Genomic DNA, 18,770 nt, shown 5'->3' on the forward strand with positions numbered 1-18,770 from the left:
TGTTCCCCAGGTAAGAGACACACACGCACCCGGCCATCCACGTGATGTAAAAGAAAACGTGATTCATCAGACCAGGCCACCTTCCATTGCCCTGTGGTCCAGTTCTGATGCTCATGTGCCCATTGTTCCTGTTGTCGGCGGTCTACAGGGGTCAGCATGGGCACCCTGACCGGTCTGCGGCTATGTGGCTCCATACGCAACAAACTGTCCTGCACTGTGTATTCTGACCCCTTTCTTTCTTTTAACTGATCTGCATGTTGAAAAAATAAAGCATATCTGTTTTATGGAAAACGTTTTATTGTTTCTTTTTGCGGTGTACAATAATCTGTAAAATGTATTGAAGTTGCAGCGGTGTGTGAGTGTGTGTGTGTGTGTGTATACATACAAATAAACATTTCAAACAAAGAAAACAGCCAGTGAGACGAGCCGCTGTCTCTACTTGTAGAACTCGTGCTCTTGCTCGTCCTTCTTGATGACCGTCTTGTAAGCCTTCTCAAAATCCTTGGCCAGGACGATGTAACGGTTTTCACGCACAGCCAACATTCCAGCCTGAGAACACACATGAGGTCAGAAACACACACACACCATGCTGTAATGGTACACAGACATGTCTCTGTCACTCTCCTGCTCACACACACACACACACACACACATACACTCACCTCCTGGCAGATGGAGTTAATATCTGCTCCAGAGATCTTGTCGGGTCGGGCGACATCTACACACACGTGGGTTAAGGAGAACAGACAGATACAAAACACACTGCAAAAACACACTGCTGCTCGAACCCATGATCTCAAACAACACAATCTACACACACACAGACTACACAAACCCTAGGAAAGAAAGATAACAGGAACTGACAGAGGGAGGAAGAAAAGACGTAATGGAGGAAGGAGAGGAGAAGAGAGGGAAAATGAGGAATAAAGGAAAGGGCTGCACTGTGTGTATGTCTGTGTGTGTGTGATGAGGATACAGTCCTCCAGGTCCACTTCCTCAGACAGGTTCATCTTGCTGGTGATAGTGGAGAAGATGAGACGCTTCTGTCTGCGGTCCGGCAGAGGAAACTCAATCTTACGGTCCAGACGACCTGGACGCAGCAGAGCCGGGTCCAGAGTGTCGGCCCTGTTAGTGGCCATGATCACCTAAACACACACACACACACACACACACACACACACACAGATGCCTGGAGCTTATGAGTGGATCTGTAACATCCATGAAGCCAGTCAGAATGAGAATAAAGTCCACTCTCACCTTCACATTTACGTTCTGGTCAAATCCGTCCATCTGATTCAGCAGCTCCAGGAGGATTCTCTGCACCTCTCTGTCAGCTAGAGAGAGAAGGGGGGGAGGGATTGAAATACTTCTTTATTATGTATAAGTCTCATGTCTAGACGTTACAGACATGCTCATTAAGCTGTGAGTCAGGAGGACGTGAATAAAGGTGAAGGTGAACAGTCATACCTCCGGTCTGGGCGTCGAAGCGCTTGGTTGCTATGGCGTCGATCTCATCGATGAAGATGATGGCAGGTGCGTTCTCTTTGGCCAATCGGAACACGTCTCTGACCATACGCGGCCCTTCACCCAGGTATTTCTGAACAAACTCAGAGCCGACCACACGGATAAACGCCGCTGAGAGGAAACAGAGGACGAGTCAGCACCATGACCTGTCTGTCTCTCAATACCTGTCTGTCCACCTACAGCACTCTACATCCAGTCTTCCATCCTGACCTGTCTGTCTCACCACTCACACATCACGACCTGTCTCACCATCTTTTTTTTTTAAACTCCTCCTGTCACGTCACTGGACACTGGACTAACTGTAGTAGGACATTAGTGTATTTAAGCCGTAAGACTTATTGTGGTTAATGTGTGGTTTACGTACCTGTGGTGTGATGAGCCACAGCTTTAGCCAGCATGGTTTTTCCACAGCCGGGTGGTCCGTACATGAGCACGCCTCTCGGGGGGTCAATACCAATCTGGGGGAACACACACACACACACACAGAGAGAGCTCAAAACCACTGATCATGGCAGGCATTAAAACTTTAACTCTTCTTCCAAAGACTAGCTAAACAGTTCTCCTTTACCTGCTTATAGAGCTCGAAGTGTGTGAGGGGAAGCTCCACAGCCTCCCGCACCTCCTGCTTCTGGATGTCCATCCCTCCGATATCAGCGTACATCACATCTGGCTTCTGATCTGTCACGTCAAACAGGCAACACACGTGACTTTAAGACACATGACAACATCACAGCTAAAAAGGGATACATTTCTAGTGAAGGAAATCAGGGAGGTTATAGAGGGGCTTCAGGTTTCTACCAGAGGTGAGCATCATGATGCTGCTGTCGGCCTCCGGAGGCAGAACGTCCACCAGAGCGTTGCTGTGTTTGTGCAGAGCCACTGAGGCGTTGGGCTTCAGCAGCTCTCTGTCTATAGTGCTCAGGATTCGCACATAGTAATTCGACCCTGAACACACACACACAGATAATTAAGAATCACTACTCTCTCATAAGTAATTATACCTCAAATTAACACATTACCAACTTCATTATTCATAAAACTAAATCTAACAAGAGGTACAAGACTTATAAACTCAAGGGTGCCAATACTTGAGAAAAGAAAACAGGAGTGTTTAAGATTTGCCCTAACTAGATTACAGAGAAGCTGCATTGTTTTTAAGCTCCGCCCACCAGTTACAGCATGGCTACTCTTACACAAGTGTAGAGCTGGTGCAGCAGTGGGAATACAGACCACACGCAGAAGCTCAGAGTCTGTACCTGTAGTGGAGCCCACGATGGCTGTGTTCTGGTCCACAGCCTCCAGGAACTGACCGATGACCAGCGGGATGCTCTGGATCCTCTTCACCTCCTCCTGAGCGTGGAGGAACTCCTTCTTCAGGTTCTTCTGCTCATCTTTAATATACTCCTCCTGCACCTCCAGAAACTCCAGCTCCTGCTGCAGCTTCTACAGAGACGTCACAGAAACACCACCACTCATGGTCAGGAGGGATCAGGTTTTGACTGACCTACATAAGGCACTGTAAACATTTATTAATAATAATAACAACAATAATAAGCGAGTGCTAAATCCTCCATCGTCTGATTATATTACAATACACTTCTGTCACCAGATGATAATAAATGCTATAAAAACAACAAACCTTATATCTGCTGTACAGATCCTCCAGATCTTCAGGCTCTGGGGCCAAAAAGGACAAACCGGTCTGAGGGCGTGAGGTCAGCATGGCTGGAACATCGTCCTGCACACACACACAATGTTCCTCTTACAATAACACATCATTGTTGCTATAGTAATAGCTAGTGGTAAAGTTTTCTGTCATTTCTGTAACACTGATGGAAGGAGTCTCCAGTGTCAGTGCTGTGTGTCAGTCAGAGGTCAAGCTGAAACTTGAAGGGACAGAGGAGTTTACACTTCTGTGTGTTTCTCAGTAACATGAGCAGCTACGATTATTTTCTCTTATTAACCTGAAGAGAGAGAATAAAGAGAGACTGCTGAGGAGACGAGTGTTTATAGCTGAAGAGAGAGAGAGAGAATAAAGAGAGACTGCTGAGGGGATGAGTGTTTATAGCTAAAGAGAGAGAGAGAGAGAGACTGCTGAGGGGATGAGTGTTTATAGCTAGAGAGAGAGAGAGAGAGAGAGAGAGAGAATAAAGAGATAATGCTAGAATACCGGCTAAAATGGCTGAATCCCAAACGCACATTTCATCCCTACATAGGCGCACTTCATTAAGTATAAAAGAATAGTTCATACTTAGTGTTCTACTTCTAAAAGCGACCAATTTGGAATCAACCCCAAAATGAAGACCATTACACAGACTAAAACGTCGCTTTTAAAACAAAAAAACCCCACCAATAATTCAGTGTAAAAACAATACAAAATACGTAAATGCCAAATATGGTCTCTATGATGTTTAGCTACACTAAAGACACAAGCGTCAGTAATAAACAACGAACGTTAGCTAAGCCGCTAAGCTAACCGGCTAGCTAAGCTAATGTGAATGGCATGACAGAGCATTTGCTGAGCTTTGAATGAATCAGAGCCTCGAATCTGTTCGTAATGTCATCTACAATCCTTAGCGTGACCAGAACAAATTAATCCGAGCAGAAATGAGATAAACTGCAGACAAAAACCAGAATAAATGGGTAAAGAAGATAAAAAAAAGAGCGTGAGATATTACCTGAGCTCTCTCAACTAGCATTCCGCCGTCCTCCATGTTGGATCTACGGAATCTGACGTCGTGTGACGTCACGCGCAGACTCACGCTAATGAGGGTAAACATTCAGGAATAAAAAACACACACAAGCGGATAAAACACTCATTGTGCACCAATTTAAAATAAATAAATAAATAAAAATTAAATTCAGATGAACCACAGGTCTCTCTTGGTTTTATTATAAGAATAAATCAATTCATATCCTTGAGAACAAAATCAGAGTTTCAGAGCTTTTTGTACCTTTACCTTAGGACTACATTATTATTATTATTATTATTATTTTAAATAATCTGGCTTTAATTTTACTTCCACACAGGTAAATGGTGATGGTGACTCACCCTGTACTAATCTTTTATCCATCCAATTAAATGCTGTCTAGAATGAATAAGCCATGCCTCCGAGGGCGTGCCTTGCCCTACAGCAGCGCCATGTTAGTTCTAACAGTCTTGTCCACTCTTGAGTCTAACTTTTCCACCTGATGCCAATAACTCTTAAATTTAATTCATACAGCAGCAACTAGAGATGAAAAAGGGGAAAAAGGAACATACACTATATTGCCAAAAGTATTCGCTCACCCATCCAAATAATCAGAATCAGGTGTTCCAATCACTTCCATGGCCACAGGTGTATAAAATCAAGCACCTAGGCATGCAGACTGTTTTTACAAACATTTGTGAAAGACTGGGTCGCTCTCAGGAGCTCAGTGAATTCCAGCGTGGAACTGTGATAGGATGCCACCTGTGCAACAAATCCAGTCGTGAAATTTCCTCGCTCCTAAATATTCCACAGTCAACTGTCAGCTGTATTATAAGAACGTGGAAGTGTTTGGGAACGACAGCAACTCAGCCACGAAGTGGTAGGCCACGTAAACTGACGGAGCGGGGTCAGCGGATGCTGAGGCGCATAGTGCGAAGAGGTCGCCAACTTTCTGCAGAGTCCATCGCTACAGACCTCCAAACTTCATGTGGCCTTCAGATGAGCTCAAGAACAGTGCGCAGAGAGCTTCATGGAATGGGTTTCCATGGCCGAGCAGCTGCATCCAAGCCATACATCACCAAGTGCAATGCAAAGCGTCGGATGCAGTGGTGTAAAGCACGCCGCCACTGGACTCTAGAGCAGTGGAGACGCGTTCTCTGGAGGGACAAATCACGCTTCTCCATCTGGCAATCTGATGGACGAGTCTGGGTTTGGCGGTTGCCAGGAGAACGGTACTTGTCTGACTGCACTGTGCCAAGTGTAAAGTTTGGTGGAGGGGGGATTATGGTGTGGGGTTGTTTTTCAGGAGCTGGGCTTGGCCCCTTAGTTCCAGTGAAAGGAACTCTGAATGCTTCAGCATACCAAGACATTTTGGACAATTCCATGCTCCCCACTTTGTGGGAACAGTTTGGAGCTGGCCCCTTCCTCTTCCAACATGACTGTGCACCAGTGACCAAAGCAAGGTCCATAAAGACATGGATGACAGAGTCTGGTGTGGATGAACTTGACTGGCCTGCACAGAGTCCTGACCTCAACCCCATAGAACACCTTTGGGATGAATTAGAGCGGAGACTGAGAGCCAGGTCTTCTCGTCCAACATCAGTGTGTGACCTCACAAATGCGCTTCTGGAAGAATGGTCAAAAATTCCCATAAACACACTCCTAAACCTTGTGGACAGCCTTCCCAGAAGAGTTGAAGCTGTTATAGCTGCAAAGGGTGGACCGACGTCATATTGAACCCTATGGATTAGGAATGGGATGTCACTTAAGTTCATATGCGAGTCAAGGCAGGTGAGCGAATACTTTTGGCAATATAGTGTATCTTAGAGTTCATGTAGTCCATTCAGAGTGAGTATCGTAGCAGTAGTGCGCATGCGTGAAACAGAACTGTTGCTGAGTACAGAAACAATGGAAAACGTGAGAAACTCCCTGCTGGTGAAAACCTGTACTACAGTCTAATGAGGGTGATTCTTGTAATCAGTTTGATTTATTATTATTATTATTATTATTATTATTATTATTATTATTAAATTATACATTATATATTTAGCGATGTAGAGATGATGTGATTATTTTATATTTTTTTATATGTATGTATATATGCCTGTATGTCGCATTTCCGGTTTGTTGCCCTGCTGATATTTGGCAGAGATCAGTGCTAAAATACAGACTGTGAAATAGACAGACATATTGCAGGGTGCTTTTTTTATCTGCTCATGTGTTTTCCAGCCCACTGCTGCAATGCATCACTCCTCCCCACCCTCTCCACCTCTCTCTCTCTCTCTCTCTCTCTCTCTCTCTCTCTCAGTCAGTGCTGTATCCTTCCTTCCTTCCCATCGCATCATGCCATCCCTTCTCCGTCCGGATCTTTGGAAATACGCACATTGGCCTCAGTCAAGGAAGAAATAAGCGATTTAAAATAATAATAATAATAATAATAATAATAATAATAATTATCACAATTACTCCTGCATTAATAAAGCAACGGATTTTTAAAGGGAGAAACGGAGGAGCTACGAAAGGAACCGGAGAGGGATCCTGCGGCTGTGTCCCAAATCCACATGCACAGTGTGCAAGGTAGGCAGCGTGAAGCCCTGAAGAACTGAAGGACGCACTGCACTTCTTTCTTTTTCTTTTTTTTTTTTTATACAAGGAATGCAATTTAGGCTCATTGAATGCATCATTTATGTGTACTGTATATTTTATTCAACGTAATGAATGATTACTGATTGAAAAAGAAGTATATTTTTTTTGTAAATCATCCACGGCTGTACCATATGACCATCTGCCATGAAGGATAACTGAAGCTGCGGAGGTGGACCACTGAAGAAGAAGAAGAAGAAGAAGAAGAAGGAGGACTTTAATCTCTGTGACCTGAACACACTCTCTATACTCATTAATAAAAAAAAGAAATTAAATATTAATGTCCGCACACGTCCATGCATTTCCATGAGGTCTTCACTCTGAACTGAACAACGCTCACACGTCTAGTCTTCATGTAGGTCTCGTCCACTCATCGTCCATTCCCATAGAGCAATAAGAAGAAGAACAGTCAGCACTTCACTGGAATGTATCGGCTACGTGAAACCAAAGACGCGTAAAAAAGTTGTGCAATCCACGCTTCCATCCTCAATCAGTCACTGTGCAACATCTCCATCATCCCCATCATCTCCATCATCTTCTTCTCAGGTCAGTCGGATTTTCCTTTCTCACGCTTGTCACTCCCGATCGCTCGTCTTCCACGCTATGCACTCATCACAGACTTTCTCTTTCTTTTAAACATCACAAACCTCAAAAAAATTCAAGTCTTCCATTACAGATGAGGAAAGCTGAGACGTGAAAAGTGTGAAGGTCGACCTTTGATCAGAGATTTTCTTTCTTAAAACTTAAACTGCTATGTTATAGATAGACTAGCAACACAACATTAACATAATAAAGAATCTCATCATCACAAAAACAAACAAAACAAAACAAAAATCATTGAGAAGCAGACCGGAGAGCATCACTGGAGTGGACGCTGCTGTCCTGAACAGTAGCGGACACTTCTTCAGTGAAGTGAAGGTAGAAGAAAAGAGCTGGAAGTAAGCTGAAGAAAGGCAAAAAGTCCAGGACCACAAGGAGAAAGCAAACACTGAAGTGACGGCGAGGGACACGGCTACTGAAATCCACCGCTGCATCGTGGGACACACACGGAGACCCTCTGATCTACAACAGCGTCTGTGTGAGTGTGTGAGTGTGTGTATATGCGTGCGTACCTCTCCTGGATGAAGATGACTGCAGTCCAGGTGATGTGGCTCCCGCTGCTGCTGCTGTGTATCCTCCAGGGTGAGTGACTGTATGCTGGATAAACAGCATCATTAATCATAATGTAATGTCATCTACGCAGGGCAGAACGAGACAAAATTCATACAGAGCTTCTAATGATATTTTCGCATCCTCAATCATTTCTCGTCTAACTGTGTTTGGGCTCTCAGAAGATGCTCTAATGAGGCGTGTCAGTGAAAAGGCTGCATCTATTCACTACTAAAATGTAAATAAGTGAAACAAAACACATACAGAATCTGTCTCGGTTCATAAAAGACTAAAGGACTGACCCATGCCCTGTCACTGTGCTGGTGCCATCCACTGTACACCTTTTGTACTTTCAGTGTAATTGATCCCTGCAGGGTGCCAATACATAATTTCACACTTTGTATGACTTATTTCTCACCAAATATGCTACACCTGTCTGTCTGTCTGTCTGTCTGTCTGAGTTTCTTCACTATTAAACTCTTAAACTGTTCTGATCTGTATTTCACTTGTCACACTCAGTTCTGGAAATGTGTATGTGTGTGTGTGTTTATATATAAAGGGCCACGCCCTGTATGTTGTCTGCCAAACACCTGAAACAGCTAATGCAGATGTGTTAGAGAGAGAGAGAGAGAGAGAGAGAGAGAGAGAGAGATACACTCTGTCCATCTTTAATCCCTCCATCATGTTCATTAGCATTAGGAAGCTCAGGTCTGGTCCTGGTGAGTGATGACCTGCTGCACTTTGGTCAGATTTACACTGTAGCTGTACAAATCAGCTTTACATACTGCATCCTGCTCTCCACACACACACACACACACACACACACACACACACACACACACCCTGACCACTCAGAAGTGCACCTGATCTCACTCTGAACAGCTCAGTGAAATCTTTAAATCTTTACTGTCTCACTCACACTCTCCGAAAACAGGGAACTAAAGTGTGGTGTAATTGTAGCTGCTACATTTAGTGCTTTTGTGTGTGGATATATCTTTAAAAATACAGATTTAAGATCAAAATCCCATCCATCTGTCCATCCATTCATCCATCCATCCAGCTCTGTTCTGCTGGGATGAAAGTGATCCAGGGTAAATATTTATTATAAGAGGTGGATTTTTAGCGTGGAGCTTCCTGAGGCTCGGAGCGTTGTAGTTTCTCTAACGGAGATGAATCATGCCTTTCATAAATCATATTTATATTAGCATAATGTCATGGTCACTGACCTGCTGATATAAAAGAGTTTATGTAAACTGCCTGACATTAGTGACATCCCATTCACACACACACACACACACACACACACACACACACACACACACACACTGCAGGCCTTTGTGTGTCTGTACTTCTCTAAACATTGTGTATGAAGCTATTGTAGTGGAGATTTTGAGCTAAATGATCTGTCTGTTGAAGCTGAAGAGTCAGCAGGAGCTGAATGATGGATTTTTGTGCTGTTTCTGTTTCTACTGAACTCACTGACATCATCCATATCGTTTATCCTCCAAATTACTGATGAACACACACATTAATAACAATAAAGTTAGTCAGTCTCAGTAAATAGTTTCATAAGAGAGTGGAAAGACTTAATATAACAGAACGTAATAGAAGAAAGTGAGCCACAGAACGTGAAGGACCAGAGACTTTAAACTTGGATTCTATCTAGCTAGCTAGTAACAACATGCTAGCTGCTATGATTACATCACATTTTTACAAAAAAAGGGGTTTTTACACTACATGAGAAAATTGAGACCTAAGTAGTTTCATTAGAACAGGGTTCAGGGGTCGGATGTTAATGGAGCACACAGTTCTGCTGGAGAAGAAGTTAGCAAACTTTAGCTGATGTGAGTTAAACGCGAGTTGATTAGCAGGCTAAGGATGTTACTGTGTCATTTAGTCACTCATACAGTAAACAGCTCTGTTAAATGAAGAGCTCATATCAGCTTTTCAGCATGTCAGCTCTTTTCTTCACAGCCGGATGAAAGCGGAACCGACCCGAACCCCGGGGTTGTGATCAGAACTAGCTGGCCATTAGCGCTTCAGTCAATACGCACCATAAAAGCTTTCACTCGCGAACGGGGAGGGGCTCAGGATTCCTCCGTCGGCTCCTGAGACGTCACGCACAGCAAACCACTAAAATCTAAAAGCCTGACACAGGCATAAAGTGCTATAATGACATTATTAATGCTAACAGAGATTCTCGGAGTGACTCTCCATCATGCTTTCAGTTTTTAAAGAAATCTCACTGCAACCCTGAGCTGAAGAATTCTGCGTCCTTTCACGTGGCAAGAAAACAGAAAATACAGAAAGATTTGTTATTTTACTCTAACATTTACTCGGTTATTGAATCTAGCCATGGGGTCACAGTCCAGTGACTTCTGTGCCGGTCCCAAGCCCGGATAAATAGAGAAGGTTGCGTCAGGAAGGGCATCCGGCGTAAAACATTGCCAAATTTAACCATGCGAATCGTCAGTACTCTAAATTTCATACCGGATCGGTCGAGGCCCGGGTTAACAACGACCGCCATCGGCGCCGATGACCTACAGGCGCTGGTGGAAATTGGGCTACTGTTGGTGGAAGAAGTAGAGGAGGGAGGAGAGTGTGCAGACAGAGAGAGAAGAGGAAAGGTAAGAGTGTAGGACTGAGAATAGGAACTCTGAATGTTGGTACTATGACAGGGAAAGGTAGAGAGCTGGTTGATATGATGGAGGGAAGGAAGGTGGATATACTGTGTGTACAGGAGACCAGGGGGAAGGGGAGCAAGGCTCGTAGTATAGGAGCAGGATTCAAGCTGTTTTATTATAGTGTGGATAGTAAGAGAAATGGGGTAGGTGTGGTCCTGAAGGAGGAGTTTGTGAGGAATGTTCTGGAGGTGATGAGTGTCAGACAGGGTGAGGAGTCTGAAGTTAGAGGTTGAAGGGGTGATGTTGAATGTTGTTAGTGGTTATGCCCCACAGGTAGGTTGTGAGTTAGAGGAGAAAGAGAGATTCTGGAGTGAATTAGATGAGGTGATAGAGAGTATTCCCACGGGGGAGAGAGTGGTGATAGGAGCAGATTTTAATGGACATGTTGGTGAGGGGAACACAGGTGATGAGGAGGTGATGGGCAAGTTTGGAGTTAAGGAAAGGAACCTTGAAGGACAGATGGTAGTGGACTTTGCTAAGAGGATGGACATGGCTGTGGTTAACACTTATTTTCAGAAGAGGGAGGAGCATAGAGTGACTTACAAGAGTGGAGGTAGGAGCACACAGGTAGACCACATCCTATGTAGAAGAGGCAATCTGAAAGAGATTAGTGACTGTAAAGTGGTAGTGGGAGAGAGTGTAGCCAGACAGCACAGGATGGTGGTGTGTAGGATGACTTTGATGGTCTGTAAGCAGAGGTCAAAGATAGAGATGGAGAAGAAAACCAAGTGGTGGAAGCTGAAAAAGGAGGAATGTTGTGAGGAATTTAGACAGAAGTTGAGGCAGGCTCTGGGTGGTCAGGTAGTGCTGCCAGATGACTGGGAAACTACAGCAGAAGTGATCAGGCAGACAGGAAGAAAGGTGCTGGGTGTTTCATCTGGAAGGAGGAAAGAAGATAAGGAGACTTGGTGGTGGAATGAGGAAGTTCAGGATAGTATTCAGAGGAAGAGGTTAGCCAAGAAGAAGTGGGACATGGACAGGACTGAAGAGAATAGACAGGAATACAAGGAGTTACAGCACAGAGTGAAGAGGGAGGGGTCTAAGGCCAAGCAGAAGGTGTATGATGAGTTGTACACTAGGTTAGACACTAGAGAAGGAGAGGAGGACTTGTACAGGTTAGCTAGGCAGAGGGATCGAGATGGGAAGGATGTGCAGCAAGTTAGAGTCATTAAGGATAGAGATGGAAAGGTGCTCACAAGTGAGGAGAGTGTACAGAGGAGATGGAAGGAGTACTTTGAAGAGCTGATGAATGAGGAAAATGAGAGGGAAAAAAAAGAGTAGAAGGGGTGAACTCTGGAACAGGAAGTAGATAAGATTAGAAAGGATGAAGTCAGGAAGGCTTTGAAGAGGATGAAAAGTGGAAAGGCAGTTGGTCCTGACGACATCCCGGTGGAGGTCTGGAAGTGTCTAGGAGAGGCGGCAGTGGAATTTTTAACTAGTCTGTTTAACAGGGTTTTAGAGAGTGAGAAGATGCCTGAGGAATGGAGAAGAAGTGTATTAGTGCCGATCTTTAAGAATAAGGGTGATGTGCAGAGTTGCAGCAACTATAGGGGGATAAAGTTGATGAGCCATACAATGAAGCTATGGGAAAGAGTAGTGGAAGCTAGGTTAAGGAAGGTAGTGGAAATTTGTGAGCAGCAGTATGGCTTCATGCCCAGAAAGAGCACAACAGATGCAATTTTTGCCCTGAGAATGTTGATGGAGAAGTATAGGGATGGTCAGAGAGAGCTGCACTGTGTGTCTGTAGACTTGGAGAAAGCGTATGACAGGGTGCCCAGAGAAGAGCTGTGGTACTGTATGAGGAAGTCAGGAGTAGCAGAGAAGTATGTCAGAGTGGTGCAGGACATGTATGAGAGGAGCAGGACAGTGGTGAGGTGTGCTGTAGGTCAGACAGAGGAGTTCAGAGTGGAGGTGGGACTGCATCAGGGATCGGCTCTGAGCCCCTTCCTGTTTGCTATGGTGATGGACCAGTTGTCAGAGGAGGTCAGATAGGAGTCTCCTTGGACAATGATGTTTGCAGATGACATTGTGATCTGTAGTGAGAGCAGGGAGCAGGTGGAGGAAAACCCGGAGAGGTGGAGGTTTGTGCTGGAGAAAAGAGTAATGAAAGTCAGTGGTAGTAAGACTGAGTACATGTGTGTGAATGACAGGGAGGGAAGTGGAACAGTAAGATTACAGGGTGAAGAGGTGAAGAAGGTTTGAAAGTAATTGGGGTCAACAGTCCAGAGTAATGGAGAGTGTGGGAAAGAGGTAAAGAAGCGAGTGCAGGCAGGTTGGAATGGGTGGAGAAAGGTGTCGGGAGTTCTGTGTCTCTCAGCAAGAATCAAGGGGAAGGTGTACAGGACAGTGGTGAGACCGGCCATGCTGTATGGTTTAGAGGCAGTGTCACTGAGACAGAGACAGGAGTCAGAGCTGGAGGTAGCAGAGCTGAAGATGTTGAGGTTCTCTTTGGGAGGGACACGGTTGGACAGGATTAGGAACAAGTACATCAGAGGGACAGCTCATGTTGGACGTTTGGGGGACAAAGTTAGAGAGGCCAGGTTAAGATGGTTTGGACATGTCCAGAGGAGGAAAAGTGAGCATATTGGTAGGAGAATGTTGGACATGGAGCTGCCAGGCAGGAGGAAAAGAGGAAGGACAAAGAGGAGGTATATGGATGTAATAAATGAGGATATGAAGCTAGTGGGTGTAAGTGTTGAAGATGCAGAAGATAGGGATAGGTGGAGAGAGATGATTCGCTGTGGAGACCCCTGAAGGGAAAAGACGAAAGAAGAAGAAGAAGATTTACTTGGTTATTAGCGTAAAAGCACATTTTACACCAGCCTGCACACAGATACAGACAATCATCACTCGTGACATTTCTTCTGCATATAAAAAGTAAATATCATTGATGGTTGATGTACAAAACCTCAATACGCACAAGAGCGGTAGGAAAATGTCTCTTTTATTAATCATTACCTGAAAGAATACACTAAATAAGCTAAATCCTAAAAGTTTAAAAGATTATAAATATGTTTAATGCTGTGAAAGAGAAGTTCCTCAGATCCTGACGCTGGAGATCTGAAGTGCTTCAGCGTGAAGACGCCGATATTCATCTACACTTAAACACTTCTCCTGAATTAGAGCATCATGTGACTGGAGACGTTAAGATAAACTAACGAGACCTGGAGAGAATAATAAGAAGGAGCAGCTGGGAATAAAACAGAGCCAATTAAAAAAACCATGGCGAGGGGGCGTGGTCAAATGAGGGAAAGGTTTTGATTTCATGAATGAATGATTTCCTCCGTGGTGTTTAATCCGATTCTACTCTTTAGCAGGTCGTAGTGACAGTAAACTGAAAAGACTAAATAATCATGCTCAGAACCAACACACTGCTGTTTCCTGCCAGATTTACTGTTACGATATAAACTATCATGATGACTAAAAGATGAGGAAAACAGACTGCAGTGTCTAAAAGACGAGAAATGGAGAGATACAAGACAAAAAGAAAGGAACAGAAAGAGAAGCCGTCGTGACCATGGCTGACTTTCCATCGCTGCTCTGTTTCCAGCCTGCAGTGACGCAGGTTCATCCACACTGCTCCATCTGCCAAACGCCAGTGTGTGTGTGTGTGTGTGTGTGTGTGCGTGTGTGTGTGTGTCAGTGTCAAAGAGGATGGGGGAGGGAATGTACATGTGTGTGTGTGAAAGAGGATGTAGGGAGGGCATGTGTGTGTGTGTGTGTGTGTTAAATCTGTCCAAGGGCAGACAAGGACAAATGAAGGCTCATTTTCTCTCACTGTGGTAAAATATTAAATAGTCAGTGTCGTTTAGGTAACATGACCTCCCTCTGTATCTGTCTTTAATTCACACACACACACACACACACACACACACACTCTTTGCTTAGTTAATATATTAATCTGTTCTCTCTGTTATAGAGGCTCTGTTTTCATTCCTTGCTGTTTCTTATTAGCGTAACATACGTCACTAAACACTCTGTACAGTTTAAATATAATAATAAGTGAGTAATGAGAAAGCATTTATCTAAAAATCCTGTCAGAAAATACTCTCAGGTTAACCGTTAGCATTAGCAGTGATTATTGTAAGCAATTAATGATATAGCTTTAAAAATCATGTCAGAAAATTCCTGTCAGTTTGAGTCTTGCTTTCTCAGTGAATATTTAGGAATATGAGTTTAAAAACCTGTTGAAATCCTGTCAGGTTATCTTATATTAGCTAGCTAGTGATTATGATGTATCAGTTTATGTCATTTTGTCAGTTTAACAAGCTATCTTATGTCACAACGAGTTAGATTATGTCAGTTTAGCCAGTTAGCTAGCATTAACAGTGCTGTTTGTGAACATTTGTGAATAAAACTAAAACATTCCCCTCAGATGCACTAATATTAGCTTTCCAGCTGCTGTTGTAGTAAACAGGATGAATATTAATAAGTATTACTTCAGAAAATTCAGTGCAGATTATAAACAGTCATAAATATGAGAAAAGTCAGTTCACTGTGATGTAACTCAAGAGTTAGCTTAAGTGGTGAAGATTATAAACGTTGGGTATCATGTTAACAAAAAATCCCACGACTTTGAGCCTTCAGAAGCAGGTTTTTATCTGTTCACGCTGACAGACGCTAAAACAAGCAACAACTCAGTAGAAAGTTGGATAAAAAGCTCAAGTGATAGAAAACACTCATGTCTTCCGGTCTGTACGGAATGTACACATTTAACAGGCTCAGCTCAGACAATTCCACTGGTGATGGAAGAGCTTGTGTGTGTGTGTGTGTGTGTGTGTGTGTGTGTGTGTTGTTTGACAGTAACACAAGATTCTAAGGGCTAACATAGACTAACTAAGTAAAGAACCAAAAGATGTACAACGTAATGTTAGCTAGTTAACCGAATGCTAAGGGAGAAGCTAATGCTAAGCTACATATTCTTGATTCATGCTATCTTTCTAAGACTTTAATGACAATTCTCTCATAACGAGACCTTCTATTTTTTTCTATGTTTTGCTAACATCATAGTGTGATGCTCCTCAGGTTAGCTAACAAGGTGTACAGTTACTATCAAGTGTGATATTCAGGCTAATGGAATGTTAATGTATCATATAAACGTATAATGAAGAAGCACATTCCCTCATGATCATGTACATCTTCAGTCACTACAAATAGAATGACTTGAGTATGAATTCAACTGAAAATTAAAATGAGACTAGGTCACATAGTATAATGGGGTTTATAAATCCCAGCTGGACAGATATTTTGAGATTAAAAATAGGACATGATCTGTAAAAAAGAGCATCTGGTCACCCTATTAAAACACCATTATCCAATCTTCTTCATCCAGTGACATCATGCTTTAAATCAATCATCATCATCCTCACTCAACAGCATTCTGGAACAAACCACAAGGAAAAATCTGATAAACAGTTACAGAGGCCACACCTCCTTCACTGAGACTGACAGTTACAGAGGCCACACCTCCTTCACTGAGACTGACAGTTACAGAGGCCACACCTCCTTCACTGAGACTGACAGTTACAGAGGCCACGCCTCCTTCACTGAGACTGACAGTTACAGAGGCCACACCTCCTTCACTGAGACTGACAGTTACAGAGGCCACGCCTCCTTCACTGAGACTGACAGTTACAGAGGCCACACCTCCTTCACTGAGACTGACAGATACAAAAGCCACGCCTCCTTCACTGAGACTGAGTTACAGAGGCCACACCTCCTTCACTGAGACTGACAGATACAAAAGCCACGCCTCCTTCACTGAGACTGACAGTTACAGAGGCCACGCCTCCTTCACTGAGACTGACAGTTACAGAGGCCACACCTCCTTCACTGAGACTGAAAGATACAAAAGCCACGCCTCCTTCACTGAGACTGACAGTTACAGAGGCCACACCTCCTTCACTGAGACTGACAGATACAAAAGCCACGCCTCCTTCACTGAGACTGACAGTTACAGAGGCCACACCTCCTTCACTGAGACTGACAGTTACAGAGGCCACGCCTCCTTCACTTAGATGGACAGATACAGAGGCCACGCCTCCTCCACTGAGACTGACAGATACAGAGGCCATGCCTCCTCCACTGAGACTGACAGATAGAGGCCACACCTCCTCCACTGAAACTGACAAATACAGAGGCCACGCCTCCTCCACTGAGACTGACAGATACAGAGGCCACACCTCCTTCACTGTGACTGACAGTTACAGAGGCCACACCTCCTTCACTGAGACTGACAGTTACAGATGCCACACCTCCTTCACTGAGACTGACAGTTACAGAGGCCATGCCTCTTTCACTGAGACTGACAGTTACAGAGGCCACACCTCCTTCACTGAGACTGACAGTTACAGAGGCCACACCTCCTTCACTGAGACTGACAGTTACAGAGGCCACACCTCCTTCACTGAGACTGACAGTTACAGAGGCCACACCTCCTTCACTGAGACTGACAGTTACAGAGGCCACACCTCCTTCACTGAGACTGACAGTTACAGAGGCCACACCTCCTTCACTGAGACTGACAGTTACAGAGGCCACGCCTCCTTCACTGAGACTGACAGTTACAACAATTCAAGGGCTTCCAGATATTTCCTTAAAGATTGACCAGCTGCAGCCATTGTGTATGTGTGTGTGTGTTTGCGTGCGCGTGTTTGTGCATATATATGTGTGTGTGTGTGTGTGTGAACATATGTACAGGTTTTGTCTTGAGATTAGCTAACAGTGTAATGTTATTCATATGGATTGTTGTAAATGAATTTAACAGTGTAAATGTATAAATGTGTAAATGTTGACGTTCCTGACAGTTCCAGCATGATGAACTTCAGTGTGTTAGCTGCAGTGCTAGCCTCAGTCATTAGCTAGCTCATGCTCAGTGTCAGGTTGTTTCTCAGTGTTCTCTCAGTTCTCAGCACTCATCAGGCCATTTTTGTATTCTGGATTTAAAAAAAACAGCTGATAGCTACGTGAAACAAACTTATCTAAACATATAGAAAACAGTATATCTACAGTGTCATAATCCTATAACAATCTATCTAGCACTTTTCTATCAAGTTAGCATGACGTTACTAGCTTTGAGTGTCTACAGTTTGCTACGTTTATATTATTGAGAATTTGTTTGCTAGGTGTGTTTATGGAAACGCATGGGCACTGAAACACACTCAGTATTTACAGAAATGTTAAAGCACACTGATGTTAGATTTTCCTCCACAGTTTGTTTAATGGCTGTAAACTCTTTGCTAACTCTTACTCTTCTCTCATATTTCTCTTTTCCTTTCCTTCCTCTCCTGCTTGTCGTATTGTTGTGTCTACCTGTGGCTGTGTTTCTGCTCTTGTTTTTTTTTCTCTTTTTCCCTCCTGCTCGCCGCCGTCAAGGGCCTTTCCTCGCAACGTCTACACACTCCACACACACACACTTATGCTAGGTGAAAATCAGCACTGATTGATTCACAGGGCTACAAGAGTGCAGCAGCGCTAGTCACTAGTCACTGTAATAGCCCTGATTGCGCCGAAGCTGATGTTGTGTGCCATGTGTCATCTGTCCCTCAAAGAAAGAACCAATCACCCCTCCAGAGGTCAGATGTTGAAGGTAGCACTCTCGGAGATGCAGGTGTGTTCCTCCCGGCCCATGTATGCAACCTCCATCACATATATAGACACCTGCATCTATATATGACAGTAAATCTGTAACATAGAGGAAGTGCTGCAGACTGAAGCGCACTAGCATTGCTCATCGCTAGCTGTTTATTTCCCCTCAAAATCCCGCAGGGAGATTTAAGGAGTAGTGTGGAAAATCTTGCCGGGGTCCAGACTTTAGCAGAGGAACCTTACAGTCTGGGATCTCATCCAACATTCTGTTTACGTCAGAATTATACAAATACAAACAACCCGGTATTTGACCTGGGGTTATAAACGAGTCCATCAGTTATCAAACGCTAACACTAAAAAAACTACAGCAGGTTCTTATTGCTTGCATGATTTAACTTTAGTCATCTGCAGTACATAAACTTCAGAACAAGGTAAAGTGGCTTGCTTAAGCTCCACCCCCACAAATCATGGGCTGATGCTTTCGCCTTCTAAG

General features: G+C 43.9%; 2 protein-coding genes across 3 annotated transcripts in view; one reads left to right on the forward strand and one right to left on the reverse strand.

Annotated features, from left to right (window-relative positions):
* Positions 1 to 279: 279 nt before the first annotated feature.
* Positions 280 to 4,287, reverse strand: psmc4 (proteasome 26S subunit, ATPase 4). Its single transcript, XM_058375951.1, has 11 exons — positions 4,203 to 4,287; positions 3,164 to 3,262; positions 2,781 to 2,967; positions 2,323 to 2,469; positions 2,093 to 2,202; positions 1,889 to 1,982; positions 1,468 to 1,635; positions 1,258 to 1,334; positions 977 to 1,145; positions 663 to 718; positions 280 to 549 (listed from the first exon to the last, which is right to left on the reverse strand). Exons 1-11 carry the CDS (start codon positions 4,236 to 4,238, stop codon positions 436 to 438), a joined length of 1,257 nt encoding a protein of 418 aa, XP_058231934.1. The 5' UTR covers positions 4,239 to 4,287; the 3' UTR covers positions 280 to 435.
* Positions 4,288 to 6,508: 2,221 nt separating this feature from the next.
* The window catches only part of scn1ba (sodium channel, voltage-gated, type I, beta a), a 20,146-nt gene continuing 7,884 nt past the window's right edge, over positions 6,509 to 18,770 (forward strand). Inside the window, exon 1 of one of the 2 annotated variants that reach the window (XM_058375953.1) lies at positions 6,509 to 8,039. In XM_058375953.1, coding sequence (XP_058231936.1) covers positions 7,958 to 8,039 — 82 coding nt within the window. In that variant the 5' untranslated portion in view covers positions 6,509 to 7,957. The remainder of the gene's footprint in view (positions 8,040 to 18,770) is intronic. The other variant, XM_058375952.1, reaches the window with a different exon arrangement.

This window comes from Hemibagrus wyckioides, linkage group LG23 (assembly GCF_019097595.1).
Source record: "Hemibagrus wyckioides isolate EC202008001 linkage group LG23, SWU_Hwy_1.0, whole genome shotgun sequence".
In the NCBI taxonomy this organism is placed as follows: Eukaryota; Metazoa; Chordata; class Actinopteri; order Siluriformes; family Bagridae; genus Hemibagrus; species Hemibagrus wyckioides.

Bases quoted from the DNA above. Each gene is read 5' to 3' on its own strand.
- psmc4 (XM_058375951.1), bottom strand. From the start codon at position 4,238: ATGGAGGACGGCGGAATGCTAGTTGAGAGAGCTCAG. The intron at 1,335-1,467 runs GTATGACTGTTC...TTCTCTCTCTAG, and splicing joins CTTCGACGCCCAGACCGGAG to CTGACAGAGAGGTGCAGAGA. The intron at 1,146-1,257 runs GTGAGAGTGGAC...GTGTGTGTTTAG, and splicing joins ACCAGAACGTAAATGTGAAG to GTGATCATGGCCACTAACAG.